Below are 15,152 nucleotides of genomic sequence, written 5' to 3' on the forward strand. Positions count from 1 at the left end.
TACTTTTTGCTATTGACTTACATCCCTAGTGCTCTCTCTTTTCTCTCTCCTCTCCTCTCTTCTCCTCTTCTTCCCTCTCCCTCTCTTTCTCTCTCTCTCTCCCCAACAGTCTCTCTCTCTCTCTCTCTCTCTCTCTCTCTCTCACACACACACACACACACACACACACACACACAATTTATTAACTTATTTATTTTGAGACCAGGTCTCACTAAGTTGCTTAGGGCCTCACTAGATTGCTGAGGCTGGCCTTGAACTTGCAATCTTCCTACCTCAGCATCCAAATTCACTGGGATTGCAGGTGTGCACTACTGCACCGAGTCAAGTTGCTGACTTTTTAAAGCTAAGAGAACTCAAAATGTTTAGTGGGTCCTGAGAAGAAACTTACTTCAGTCCTGTTATCTGCTGTACAGGACAACATATCTGACCTCAAGTGGTATTTCCATAAGCCAAAATAACTTCTCTGGATTTCTATCACATAAAATATATAAAATAACTCCACCCCAAAGAGCTTTAGATATGCCACCATTCACACATAGCTACCATGAGAATTGGTTAAGTTTTGGTATATTTTAGCCAGAATATGTAAGGGAAAGTTTACGCAAAGGAGAATTGCTTCTTGTTACTTAAACTAATTTCAAAATTATAGACATATAAATGAAGATACTATTATATATCTCCATACATGCATAAAGATATATTAAAGGATATTTAAGTACTGAAATTTAGTTAATTGATATGGTTGAGTTCGAGTGCTGATTTAACAAGTTTTGTTTTTTTAATGGTACTGGGGATTGAACCCGGGGTTTCACACATGCTAGGTAAGTACTTTACCACTGAATGATATCCCCTGTCCATATTTCAAATTTTTTGTTGAATTATACTTATACATAATATTGAGGTTCATTTTGACATAATCATATATATATAGAATATAATTTGCTCTATTTCATTCCCTAGTTCTTTCTCTTTCCCTCCCCACTTCCCTCCCCCATTCCCCTTACTCTACTCCACTGTTCCCCTTTTTTCCTATTCCTCCTCCTTCCCCTCAATCTTCTTCCTCTGCTCCAACAATCTTCCTTCAATTTCATGAGACCCCCATTTTTCCTCTTTATTTTGGTCTACATTCTGCATGTGAGAAAGAATATTCAATCCTTGACTTCCTATGTCTGGCTTATTTCACTTAGCATATTGTTCTCTAGTTCCATCCATTTACCAGTAAAGACCACAATTCCATTCTTCTTTATGGCTGAGTAGAACACCATTGAGTATATATACCACATTTTCTTTATCCATTCATTTGCTGACAAGCACCTAGACTGGTTCCATGACTTGGCTACCCCAGCCCATTTTTTAAATTTTATTTTGAGACAAGGTCTTGCTAGATTGCCCAGACTTGCCTTGAACTTATGATACTCCTTTCAGCCTTCTGAGTAGCTGGGATTATAGGCATGTGCTGGGGTGAGGGCGTAGAGTACTGAAAATTGAACCCAGAGACACTCTACCACTGTGCTGTGTCCCCAACCCTTTTTTTTTTTTTTTTTTTGAGACAGGGTCTTGCTAAATTGCTGAGGCTTAAAACTTGCAAACCTCTTGCCTCAGCCTCCAGAGTCACTGGGATTATAAGTGTGCACTACTGCACCCAGCCTAATGCAAGTTTTATATGAACAGAAAGAATTTTCTAGAGCTCTAAAAGTCAAATACGATATTATAATAGTTAGAAGTTCAACGATACTATACAGTAGAAGTAACTATATATTCAGTATCCAATTTACCAAACATAACTATTCGTTTGGGCATGTTTATTTTACTGACTTATTTTAAAAATATTAGAACAGAATAAATCTACATAGTCTAAGGGTTAGTGAATAGAAGGTAGCTGTATTTAAAGTATTAGACATACCTCTAACTGGGAAGCTTAACTGTTGTAAAGTTGATGCACTTATACAATAACCAATTTGGGGCTCATAGGCGATGGTATCTAGACATTCATTCCAATCTTGCACATTAGTAACAGGACAGTCCTGCAGATGAGTGACAAGGTCTCCCACAAAAAGGCCTCTAGGTCCAATGGCAGGTGAGTCCTTGGGAAGAGGGAAAAAACAAATCAGACAATATGTGAAGATAAGCTATGACTAGTTTGAGCAAGTAATAGTAAAAAACACTAAGTTAATTAAATAGAATATTTTTAAAATGCAGAAAAAAATTCCAGATTTTAATCTAAACCTATAGTCCTAGAAAATTACCAAAATAAAATTCAACAATTAGGGCTAGGGATATAGCTTAGTTGGTAGAGTGCATTCTTAGCATTTGTAAGGACCTGGTTTCAATATCAGCATCATTTTCTCTCTCTCTCTCTCTCTCTCTCTTGCCTCTTTCTCTTTCTCTTTCTCTCTCTCTCACTCTCCCCCCCCTCACATATACACACACACACACACACACACACATACACACACATATACACACACACATACAGCTTTCCCCAGGTTTGGGGGAAACTTTCCCATATCCTCAAAAGATATACCCTTTTATAAGTCCTTATATAAACACAGTCCCAAATATGCAGACAATACCATCAGTACTATGAACAGGTAAGCCAATTGCCCACAAAAGCAATTTTTCCCTTTAAAAATGTCTGAAAAGAGGATCTGGTGCCATCATAGTAGTCATTGTATGAGGGAATGAAGTACAAAGTTGAAGACATTAACTTAAGCTCCTATGAAATGTTTTATCTGGATAGCTTAGGTTTCGTCTTTCTTACTTCTTGGGAGAAAAGACACCTGACTCAAAAGCAGAGATATAAAAATTAACAATAAAGGTGGGTTGGGGAGATAGCTCAGCTGGTAGAGTGCTTGCCTTGCAAGCACAAGGCCCTGAGTTCGATCCCCGTACCACAATAAATAAATAAATAAATAAAATTAACAGTAAAGGTAAACGATGCATTTAATCAACAAACTACATGGGGATAATCTTGATATTATCTTTGTAACTCAGAACAAAAATAATTTCCATGGCATTTTTAAAAAGTCAAAGGCTTTTGATACTCAAATTAGTATTCTGAAACCTTTATGTAAGTTGGCTGTAGTGGTGCATGCCTGTAATCCCAGAGGCTGAGGCACAAGAATTACAAGTCTTAGGCCACTTAGTGAGACCCTATCCCCAAATAAAAAATAAAAAGGACTGGGGATGTAGCTTAGTGTAGAGCTTTCCTGGGTTCAATTGTCAGTAGTGCAAAACAACAACAACAAAAAAAAACCCCAGCAGGTAGACACATTTTAAAATTCCTTAAAAGAACAGGAAGAGCTGGGCCTGGTGGCACATGCCTGTAATCCCAGAAACTCAGGAGACTAAGGTAGGAGGATCAGAAGTTTAAGGCCAAGCTGGGCAACTTTAAAACTCTGTCTCAAAAAAAAGAGGGGTGGGGGGTCTGGGGATATAGTTCAGTGGTAGAGTGCCCTGTATTGAATCCTATTGCCACAATAAAAAAGAAAAGAAAAAGTCAATGTATTTCCCAACATTATATATTTAGATTTGAGAGGATTACAGTAATTTCTTCAGAAGAAACTAAGCATTCTGTATGAAAACTTGAATAAAATGCCTGACATTAAATGCTAAGTATTATATCACAACATCTGGAGAAAGAATGCCCCAAGTACCAGTAATCCATTATTTACCTCAGCAACTTCAGTGATAAGCACCCCAACTCCAGTGTAGTAAAATGGCAAGAGAATTACCGGGAGTAGAACAAGAGCTAAAATACCCAAGAGGGCAAGAACAAAATTATGCCAGATACCTGAAAAGAGAGAAAAAAAAAAGTAGTAAGCTCAACTGGGGCAAGAATTATATAGGTAGGTGGATTTTACAACATGTAGGCATTCTGATAAATTAGTAAAGTGACCTGAAGAAGTTGTGAAGCAGAGAGCTACTTATTAATATAGCAAACAGATGTTCAGTTAGAGGCTGCCTTCATTTCAGATACCAATATCTAAAATGGGCATGTTGGGGCTGGGGAGATAGCTCAGTCGGTAGAGTGCTTGCCTTGCATGCAAAAGGCCCTGGGTTCAATACCCAGCACCGCAAAAAAAATAAAATAAAAATAAAACGGGCATGTTAATACCACATTAGAAAGACCACATGCTATTATGATTTAATAACAATAGAACTAATATCTTCTACTAACTATATATTCTTTCACAAAATCTATACATCATTAATTTGAACATACTTGTGATCTTTGAAAGAAATCTCAAATATATTCAAATGAAAGTTATGACAAAATAAAGAAAATTCTTGCTGAACTGGGGTATGAAATCCCAAATGGCACTTAGAAAAAAAGATTGTTTTAATATAAGAATCAAATTATTACAGAGAGCAATATTAGTGGAACAACTAGTTATGTATCTTACATCATGTCACAGACGATAAAGCAACAGATCTTTTATAAAGGAGCTGGGTCTTTCTTAAAAAAAAAAAAAAAAAAAAAAAAAAAAAAAAAAAAAAAAAAAAAAAAAAAAAAAAAAAAAACTAAAATTAGGGATGGGGATGTAGCTCAATGGTAGTGTGCCAGCCAAGCATATATCAGGACTTGGGTTCAATACTCAGTACCACAAAAGAAAAAGTGCAGAAAAAATGGTAATATTTATACAGACAAATCTGTTGATTTTTTCCATCATATAGTCAACATTTGCAGCCATGCAAAAGAAGATTTTCCTATCCCTAATATTATGTTAGTAATTACTATTTCTGTTGAGGAAGGTGGTCTTAAATAGTTTTGTTTCTACATTTAAGTCTTCTATCATTTGGAATTTTTGTGTGTATGGTGTGATTTATAAATATAATTTTATTCAAATGTCTAATATTCTTTCCTCACTAAATTAAATGTTACTTTTAATTTACACTATAGGTGCATCCATTCATTGATTTGCTTCTGAATTTTCCACTCTTTTCCACTGTTCAGATTATTCCAGTGACAATAAAGCAGTCGTAATTACTGGTAGTAATAATATTGCAGTATTTATTAAGTAAATAATTTCAATTTATTTTGTTTATTTTGGTTATTTCTCCTTTGTTCTTTCTGACAAATTTGAGAATCATTTTTACAGCTACTAAATATTATTCAAAGGAATATTTCTAACATCACTACAATAACTAGGGGTGAATTCACAATTTTACGTTTCTAATCTACAATCCCGGCATAGCTACATTTACTCAAATCTTTTATATTTCTCAGTAAAGATCTGTAGTTTTCTCTACACTGGCCCTATATATTTCTTGAAAAAAAGATAACTTTTTTTAATATAGTACATAACTTTCTGAATGGGATTTTTTCTTCCCATTATGTTATTGGGTTGTTTCAGAAACAAAGGAACACTACACTCATTTACTTCCTTAACCATCAAAATTAATTTTACATTTAGGACTGCATGGTCTTTAAATTCTTCTAATAATGGTAACTTATTTCCTCCCTATCTCAACTATTTTGGTCTTGTAACAGTGGCTAGGCTAGAACTTCTAGAACAATGTTAAATAGTTGTGAGGGCATGTCTTTTCTAGCTTTCTTCAATATTGTAATAAAAGACAAAACAAGAAACATCAGGGATTAGATGGAATTGACAACCAATTTTATTCTGGTTTATATACTAAGCAATGAGACCAGGGTAATAATAGAAAAATCTGAGCATGGCTGATCCAGGGCTTAAGTACAAGACTGTAGATCAAAGGAAAAGAAAATCCATTGCTGTGATCAAAGCAGCAAGGTACCCACTGCCTTGAGGCTGGTAATTATTAGAAGAAAGCTAAGGTTTACTTCAATCAAGCCCTACTTGTGCTCAGTATAGTTTGGAAATAATAAACAAAACACAACTACCTCACTTCTCAAACACATAGAAGTGATTTTCAGGACATAAGATGACTTAATAGGTAAAAAATATCAATTCACATTATTATTCCTAGAATCACCCATCAGTTACATCATCAGAATAGTAGTTACATCTGAAGGAATATAAACCATGACTTTAGCAAGACTACTGCTTACTATAATTACATTATCATTTTCAGAGTCACTAAAATTTTTACTTGACCCCCTAAATAACTTTCAACTTGCTGATATAAATATAAACAAGATTTTCAATATTTAAGATTTCAAAAATTTTAAGTATGGAGACAGAATGGTCAAACTGTCTTCATTATTTAAAGTGATTTTTAGCAACAAGGCATAGAGGTTTAGTTTGTTTGCTTGTTTTGTTTGCCAGTGCTAGGAATCAAATCTAGGGCTTCACACATTCACACATGCTAGGCAAACACTCTACCACTGGACTATACCCTACCACTGAACTACACCTCCAGCCCAAGAACTTTTTTTTTTTGATACCAGGAATTGAACCGAAACTCAGGGGTGCTTAACCCTGAGCCACATCCCTATCCCTTTTTATTTTTTCATTTTGAGGTAGTCTTGCTAAAGTGCTGAGGCTGGCTTTAACTCGTGATCCTCTTGCCTCAGCCTCCAAAGTCTCGGGGATTACAGGTGTATGACACCACGCCCAGTTCCAAGAACTTTTTAAAAGCAATTTACTCTTCACTTAGGACTGGATAGTGGGTACTATTTAATCTCCCTTCTAAAAATTCTTTACACTTTAATTCAAAATTTAAAGACCTTTGTATAAAATGTGCTCCGGAAATATCTATCTCATCTCTCTTCTTCACCAAATTTCAGATATATGGCTACTGCACTTTCCTTTTCAAAATCAGTATGTATTTCATTGCTTAAAAAAATAGCTATTAGCTGGGCACAGTGGCACATGCCTAAAATCCCAGTGGCTTGGAATGTTGAGGCGAGAGGATTGCAAGTTCAAAATCTGCCTAAGCAACTTAGTAAGGACTTAAGCAACATAGTAAGACCCTGTTTCAACAACAAAAAAATAAAATAAAATAAAAAGAGATGGAGATGTGGCTCAGTGGTTAAGAAACCCTGGGCTCAATTTCTGGTATTAAAACCAAAAACAAAACAAAACAAAAACCAAAAAACCAAAACCAAAAACAATAGTTATTACACATGCAACACTTTAAAAGAACCATTATAAAACTAGATATTCTTCAGTAGATTAACATAAGTGATATGTGGACTTTTTACATGGAAGTGGGAAGACATTTCAGAAGCAATGAAATTGTTAAGTTTAAAATCAACATGTTAGGCAGTATGTGCATGTGAATCTGTATCTCTCTCTCTAAATACGTAATTTATGTATATTCCCCCAAATATGGGGAACATTTCCACTTTGATGGCAGCAGCAAGGTGAACTCACAGCTCAATAACCATTTAGCAGAGAATGACATACTAATCCATTCCCACAGATAATTCTAAATCTTTGAATTTGCTTTCTATTGATTTCTGGGCAAAATGAGCACCTCCCCCACTCTACCCCTCCTTATCCCTCTACCTGGGAATGATGGCAGAGCAAAGCCACTTCATTCTTTACTAGGCTGACAACTTCCAACTGGGCAAAAGAAGGTAATGGGTTAGGTGATACATAGACAGCAGGACTAGTTAGTACTATGCCAATTAATAAACTCTGAAGGAGATATGTGGACCCAATTATTGGTGGGGACATACAACTTTCTTTGGACCTAGTTGGTGATGTAGAGTACTTGCCTATCATATGTGAAGTCCTGGGTTCAATACCCAGTACTGCAAAAAAATAAATAAAAAATAAAAATCCCTATTTTACCTACCAGCATCACAACTCACAGTTAACATATTTAACATTTTCCTCTTCTCCCTCCAGAAATTTTCTCTGCCCATGCTAGCAAGTATGTGAGTATATATATTTATGTATATATTTACTTATTCAAAAGAAAAAATCAGGGTGTTTTCTAATAACTCTTTATGGATACTTAAGGATAATTTTAAAAGACTTTTTTTTTTCCTTCAGTAGTGGAGATTCAACCCAGGGGGGCTCTACCACCGAGCTACATCCCCAGTCCTTTTTATTTTTTTGAGGCAGGGTCTCACTAAGTTGCTGAGGCTGGCCTTGAACTTGCAATCCTCCTGCCTTGGCCCCCTGAGTTGTTGGGATTACAGGCATGTACCACCATGACTTGTCAGCTAAAAGACTCATAAGAAAATTATTCATTTAAAATTTGCATTGTTGGGCTGGGATGTAGCTCAGTGGCAAAGCGTCTGCCTTGCATTCGCAAAGTCCTGGGTTCGACACCCAGTTCAAAAAAAAAAAAAAAAAAAAAAAAAAAAGAAATAAAATAAAATTTGCCTCAGAAAGCTTGGAATGGAACCACCATTTGACCCAGCTATCCCACTCCGAGGCCTATACCCAAAGGACATAAAATCAGCATACTACAGAGATACAGCCACATCAATGTTCATAGCCACTCAATTCACAATAGCCAGATTGTGGAACCAACCTAGATGCCCTTCAATTGATGAATGGATAAAGAAATTGTGGCATATATATACAATGGAATATTACTCAGCCATAAAATTATGGCATTTGCAGGCAAATGGATGAAATTGGAGAATATCATGCTAAGTGAGATAAGTCAATCTCAAAAAAACAAAGGACAAATGATCTCGCTGATAAGCGGATGATGACACATAATGGGGGGTGGGAGGGGGACAAGAATGGAGGAAGGAGGGACTGTATAGAGGGAAAAGAGGGGTGGGAGGGATGGGGGGAAGGAAAAAAATAAAAGAATGAATCAAATACCATTACCCTATATAGATGTATGATTACACAAATGGTATGCCTTTACTTCATGTACAAACAGAAACAACATGTATCCCATTTATTTACGATAAAAATAAATTTTAAAAATTTGCATTGTTCCAATTATTGAAGAATGAATGTGGTATTTAGTTATAGGTTATGATGCATTTTGTGTATCTGGAAACATGTATACAAGCACAATAAAAGGTGTTCTAAGATACAGGCTTTTGCAAAGGGCTTAAAATCAGTATACAACATTGATGCAGCCACATCATGTTTATAGCAGCTCCTCAATTCACAATAGCTAAGCTATGAAACCAACCTAGGTGCCCTTTGACAGATGAATGGATAAAGAAAATGTGTTATATATACACCATGGAATATTACTCAGCCATAAAGAAGAATGAAATTATGGCATTTGTCAGTAAATGGATGGAACTAGAGAATATCATGCTAAGTAAAATAAGCCAATCCCCAAAAAACCAAAGGCTGAATGTTCTCTCTGATATGCAGATGCTAACACACAATAAAGGCGGGGGAGGGAAGAATAGAAGTTTACTGGATTAGACAAAGGGGAATGAAGGAAAGGGAAGGAGGATGGGAATAGGAAAGACAGTACAATGAATTGGACATAACTTCCCATGTTCATTATGAATACATAACCAATGTAACTCCACATCAGGTACAACAAGATTGGGAATTTATACTCCAAGTATATGTAATATGTCAAAATATACTCTATTGTCATGTATATCTAAAAAGAACAATTTAAAAAAATAAACTAGATACAGATTTTTGGCTTTATTTTTTATTTTTTTAATTTATTTATATTTTTAGCATGTTAGGCTTTTTTATTTTTATTCCTTCCTTTTTTCTTTCTTTCTTTCTGTTTATTTTGTTTTTGTTTTTGTTTTTTTTTTTTTTTTTGGTGCTAGGAATCGAACCCAGAGCCTCACACAAGCCAAGCACAAGATCTATTACTGAGCTATACCCTCAGATTCTAACATATTCTTTTTGCAGTGTTGGGGATGGAATCCAGGGCCTTGTGCATGCTAGGCAAGTGCTCTACCACTGAGCTACACTCCAACCTTCTGTTTTATAGTTTTTTAAACTCATTTTTTTCTCTTAGGACTTATATCTTATCCTGTGGCAGAGATGGTAACATGAACTCAATGGTGTGGTAGAACTGTTACTACCAGCTTGCCAAGGTCAAATGTGTACACTTCTTCCCAATTCTTTCTTCAGGAACTATATGTTAGTAACTTGAAACTGGTCATTGTGGGAGTATTTACACCATAGTAACCAGCAAATGCTACTATCAGTGCTTCACAGCCTACCTTCCAGAGCCAGGAGTTAAACATTCACTAGCATACTCTCCTCCTATATCCAGTCTTCCCTTTTTCCATTGCAGTTTTTCTCATGTGACAGGTTAGGGGCATTATTAGAACTAGGGTTAGGAGCATTATTAGCATGAGTGGAAGTAATGGGAACAACTCTACCCTATTGGCTAGAATGTATTATGATGGAGCTGGACTCGAGTCTGTGACAAAGAAGCTGAATGCTGGGAATAGAAGAGCTAACAAGACAGGAAGAGCCCCAAAGTCTGCCAAATCACAGAATTATCATATCAACGCTGAACTGCTTATATTTTGAATGTTTTATGATTATTTAGGCCAGTGTTATGTTTAGTTATTAAAGCAGTCATATACCTAGTAAACATATGTTCCATTTACCATGTTCACATGGCAAAACTGGTTTTTTGTTTTTTAGTTTTTGGTACCAGGGATTGAACTCAGGGGCACTTGACCACTGAGCCACATCCCCAGCCCTCTTTTGTATTTTATTTAAAGACAGGGTCTCACTGAGTTGCTTATCACCTCGCTCAGTTGCTAAGGCTGGCTTTGAACTCATGATCCTCCTGCCTCGGCCTCCCGAGTTGCTGGGATTACAGGTATGTGCCACCGTAGCTACCTGCAAAATTGTTTAAAAAAGTATTCTAAGTTGTTAAATTCTAGAAATATCCAGAGTAAATCTGCTCTAGAATTTATGGGGCAAATGATATTTTCTATTACATATGGACACATCTCTTAAAAACACCAGTGGTGGGCTGGAGATTTGACTCAATGGTACAGTAGCTGTCTGGTGTGTGCTAGGCCCTGGGTTTGATTTCCAGCAACAAAAACAAAAAAAACCCTACCAATGGCATTAAATTATTTAATATGCTTTATCTTAGACCATTTCCCACATTTGAAGTTATGACTTTTTTCTTTCTTTTCTTTCTCTCTCTCTCTCTCTCTCTCTCTCTCTCTCTCTTCTTTCTTTCTGGCATTGAATTCAGGGGGGCATTCAACCCGAGTCAACATTCCCAGCACTTTTTGTATTTTATTTAGAGACAGGGTCTCAATGAGTTGCTTAGTACCTCACCATTGCTGAGGCTGGTTTTGAATGCTTGATCCTCCTGCCTCAGCCTCCCAAGCCACTGGGATTACAGGTGTACACTATCCCATTTCTTTTATCTGGTATAATCCTTTTTGTAAATATATTAATTTATTATAGGATTTCCTACTAATGATCACTTAAGATTGTTTTAACCTTTTCATACAATGCTGCAAAAAACAGCTTTGCTTTTATTTTATGCATCTAATTAAGCATGCATCTACAAGGAGATGGAAATCTAGAAATGGAATTATTGGATCAAAAAAGTATGTGCAATAAAATTAACCGTCGATAAATTTACATTAATTTATGTTCCCATATTTGACATGTTTCCCTTCCCTCCCAATAAAGTGGATGCTATCAAGTTTAGTCTTTGATAACCTGCTGGTTGAAAAGCGAAATCTGTCTTGATTTCTATTTCATTTTGCAGGTACTGGGGTTTGAACCCAAGGGCACTTAAGCAGTGAGTCATATTCCCCATACTTTTTTATTTTTTGAGACAGGGCTTGCTAAGTTACTCATGGCTTCCCTAAATTGCTGAGGCTGGCTTTGAATTTACAATCCTCCTGCCTCAGGATCCCGAGCCACTGGGATACATGCCCACGCCACCACACCTGGTTTGATTTCTGTTTCTTATGAGAGAACCTACACATTCTACAGTCTATTTGTGGTTCTTCAGAGAGTTGTGTATTTCTATCCATTGCCTGTGTACATCCTTGGTCACTTTCTAAGGGGTCTCCTTTAAAAACCTAATTTGCATACATTATTATTTATAAAATATACAGAGGAATTTAGTCATTTGTAACAGGTGTTATAATTTTCTCTGAGTTTCTCTGGCATGGTTTGTAGTTTTGCATATATGGGCATTTTAAGTTTTGGTATGGTCAATTAGTTCCTTTGTAGTCTTTTCCTCTTTAAAATTACAAAAGATACTCACGTTTTTTCTTGTACCGCTTTCATAGCTTCATTAACAAAATTAAAAACCAAAACACCCCTCTAAATTCTGTGATGCACTCTAGGGAAACCAATTCGGAATACCGAGAGGGTGGGGAAGGGTGCGCACCCTCCCCCGCGGCTCCACCTCCAACCATGGCTCCAGCCTCCCCCCACTTTCAGGACTTCACTTTGCCCACGTGGCTCCAGGTTCCCTCGCCCCACTCTCCGTCCCCCCACCATGACCTCCCTATCCCCTTCCACCCCTCCCCCTCTGTGGCTCCCTTCTCCCAGGAGAATTCCTTCAAGCCCTGCCTTGTGTCTATCCCCTTATCCCCCTTCCTCCCTGCCCCCACCCCCACGGTGATAGTGCTAGTCAAAGAAAGGGCATGAACACAGGGAATGGAGGTAAGGACCTACAGCTGCATAGATTCCTTACTCTACTGGTGGTCTCCTATATTTTGCCAGGCATGCAGCTGGTACCAGTTCACCCCTCCAGATTCTGAATGGCTAAGTGGCAATGGGGGTGGTGGAACAAATTTCTTTTGTCTAAACCTCTCGTCCATTAATGATCCGTTTATAAGCACAGATCTGAAAGAGTGTTACAACTTTGACTTTGTCTAGAGAAAGTTTCTTAACCATGGTACTGCTGGCATTTCTGCCAGATAATTCTATGTCATGGGGGGTTGTCCTGTGCACTACAGGACGTTTAGCAGTACTCTTTCCCTATACCCATCAGATGCCAGTAGCACCCGTCACTTTTCCTACATTTCTTAGCCACTGTATTTATACAGGCAAGCTTTTTTCCTTCTTTTGAACAGCTATTTTATTTTTGTTTTTTTCTGTTACACAGGATATATATAATGTGTGTCGAAAGTCAATAAGCAAACAATATATTCTCCATCTGAGCACTACTCTAAGTGAACAAGCAAAGAAATTACACTGGATAATAACATCTGGTAATATTTTGGGGAAAATAAAATGACTAAAATAGGTTCGAACTGACTAATGCTACCAAATCATTTAATGTTCAATACTACACAATTCAATGCAGCTTAAAAAAAAGACAGTTATGCAAAATGTATTAACATCAAAGAATACAACCAAAATTAAGACACCAAATAAAACGTAGGTACTTTTCTTCAGCAGGAAAATATGTATGCATATAAATGTCATTCTTTTAAAGAAAACCTTCAGCACTCAAACTTATCCACCTCCATAAAACCATAAACAGCATTACCAAATGTATTTCTAAAAGTATAAACATGAACAGCTGGAAAATAAAAAATTTAAATAAATTGTAAGGAATAAGTAAACTTCATACTTTTAAGACAAAAGTCTCATTTTTAACTCAGCCTGTACAAACTGTCCTTTGATGTAAGACTCATCACTGTCCTGTAGGGAAAAAACTTCACAAAAATATCATTACAGAACAAGGCAATGTATCTTAGCAATATTACAGAACAAGGCAGTGCATCTTAGCAATATTACGCTACATAAAATTTTGCTTTTTCAGGAAACTTTTAACTTTTACTACTCTATCAAAACATGACTTTAGAATTCAGGTTATGATTTCCTTTTTCCTGGAAAATAAACTTTTTCCCTACGAACAACAAAGGAGAGGCATATTCTCAACCATACCAGTGGAAGATACTTCCAAGTTTGGGAAGGATCTTTTTTTCACTGGCTGGTCTTGTTCTTGGCGTGCGTTAAGATATGCGACTTGAGGTTGGTTGACTGAGCGAACTTCTTATTACAGCCATCGAAAGGGCACACGTAGGGCCTGTCTCCAGTGTGGATTCGCACATGGGTGCGCAAGTTGAAATCCAGGGAAAACCGTTTCCCGCAGCCTTCAAAGGTGCACTGAAAGGGCTTCTCTCCAGTGTGAACCAACTGATGGCGCTTCAACTTGGAGCTCTCGACAAAAGCTTTGCCACATTCTGCACATACGTGGACTCGGGGACCGTGGGTGTGCAGATGTTTTCTCATAGCAGAGTTATCCCTGAACATCTTCGCGCAGCCTTTATGAGGGCAAGCGATGTTTCTTGGGCCATCTTCTTTGGGTTTTTTTGGCTTCATTCTGGTAAATTCTGCCAGCTGCTTGGGATCTGAGAGGTCGATGCCTGGTATTCCTTCAGGAGGAAGTTTCTTCCCTGTCATGTACTCAGAATAATCAGGAGGTGAGTTTTCAGTCTGTCCTTCAACCTCCATCTCCTGCTTTCCTTTGTCATTTGAGGACCACATGGTGACGGAGAACTCTCCCTCCAGGGTTTTAATCTGCACTTGCTTCTGCTCCCACTTCTTGTGACCTGGGTCGGGGCTGCAGTTTCCCTCCTTGGCCTCACTACTGGCGTTCTCGCTGCTGCACTTGCCACTGCGGCTGCTGTACTTCCCGCTACTGTGATCGCAGGCTGAGGACGTTGTAGAGGCCGAGAGAGATGGCAGGGTCTGCTGGAAGCCCACGTCTTCACTGCTGACTGGAACAACCATCTGGCCCTCGAGCTCATTGTTGGCTGGCAGGTTGTCTGCATTGTAGTAACCCACCACCTCCTCTTGGGTCTGAACCATGATCATTTCTTGGTCGTGGTCTCCGTGGATGGCGCTGGTAGTGACCACAGGCTGAAGCGCAATTAGCGGCGGGTGGTGGTGGCCACCATGGACCCAGTTGCCGCTGATATCCTCATACACTTCGATGGTTTGCATGGCCATAGTCTCCACAGGAACCGTTTCCACATTAACCTGGTGCAGTTCTACAACATCTACAGGCATCTCCAAATTTTCTGTGGTAATGTAGATAACGTTGTCTGAGGACATGGCAGGCTTTGCAGTGGTCTCAGCTACTCCGCAACTGGTACGTGACCAGGAAGCGGCAGAGAACGCAGGCTAAGGTAGAAAAGCACGAACTGCAGAAGGCACGAGCTTGGAAAGGGCGCGTGCTTGAGGAAAGCGCAGGCTCTAAGGTAAAGCACAGGCGGTTGAGTCAGAAGACGCAGGTTCTTCTGGGAACACCAGGCGCATGCGCCTGGGCAGGACACGCATGCACTTCCGGCCGCCAAGCAAGTGCGT

The 15,152-nt window shown here is 38.1% G+C and overlaps 1 protein-coding gene across 2 annotated transcripts in view; it reads right to left on the reverse strand.

Annotated features, from left to right (window-relative positions):
• Positions 1-15,152, reverse strand: part of Mbtps2 (membrane bound transcription factor peptidase, site 2) — a 44,434-nt gene that overhangs the window by 8,304 nt on the left and 20,978 nt on the right. Inside the window, exons 6-7 of one of the 2 annotated variants that reach the window (XM_047536309.1) lie at positions 3,675-3,793; positions 1,904-2,084 (exon numbers count right to left, since the gene is read on the reverse strand). In XM_047536309.1, coding sequence (XP_047392265.1) covers positions 1,904-2,084; positions 3,675-3,793 — 300 coding nt within the window. Of the gene's footprint in view, positions 1-1,903; positions 2,085-3,674; positions 3,794-12,908; positions 14,867-15,152 lie in introns of those variants that run through there. The other variant, XM_047536308.1, reaches the window with a different exon arrangement.

This window comes from Sciurus carolinensis, chromosome X (assembly GCF_902686445.1).
Source record: "Sciurus carolinensis chromosome X, mSciCar1.2, whole genome shotgun sequence".
Classification (NCBI taxonomy): Eukaryota; Metazoa; Chordata; class Mammalia; order Rodentia; family Sciuridae; genus Sciurus; species Sciurus carolinensis.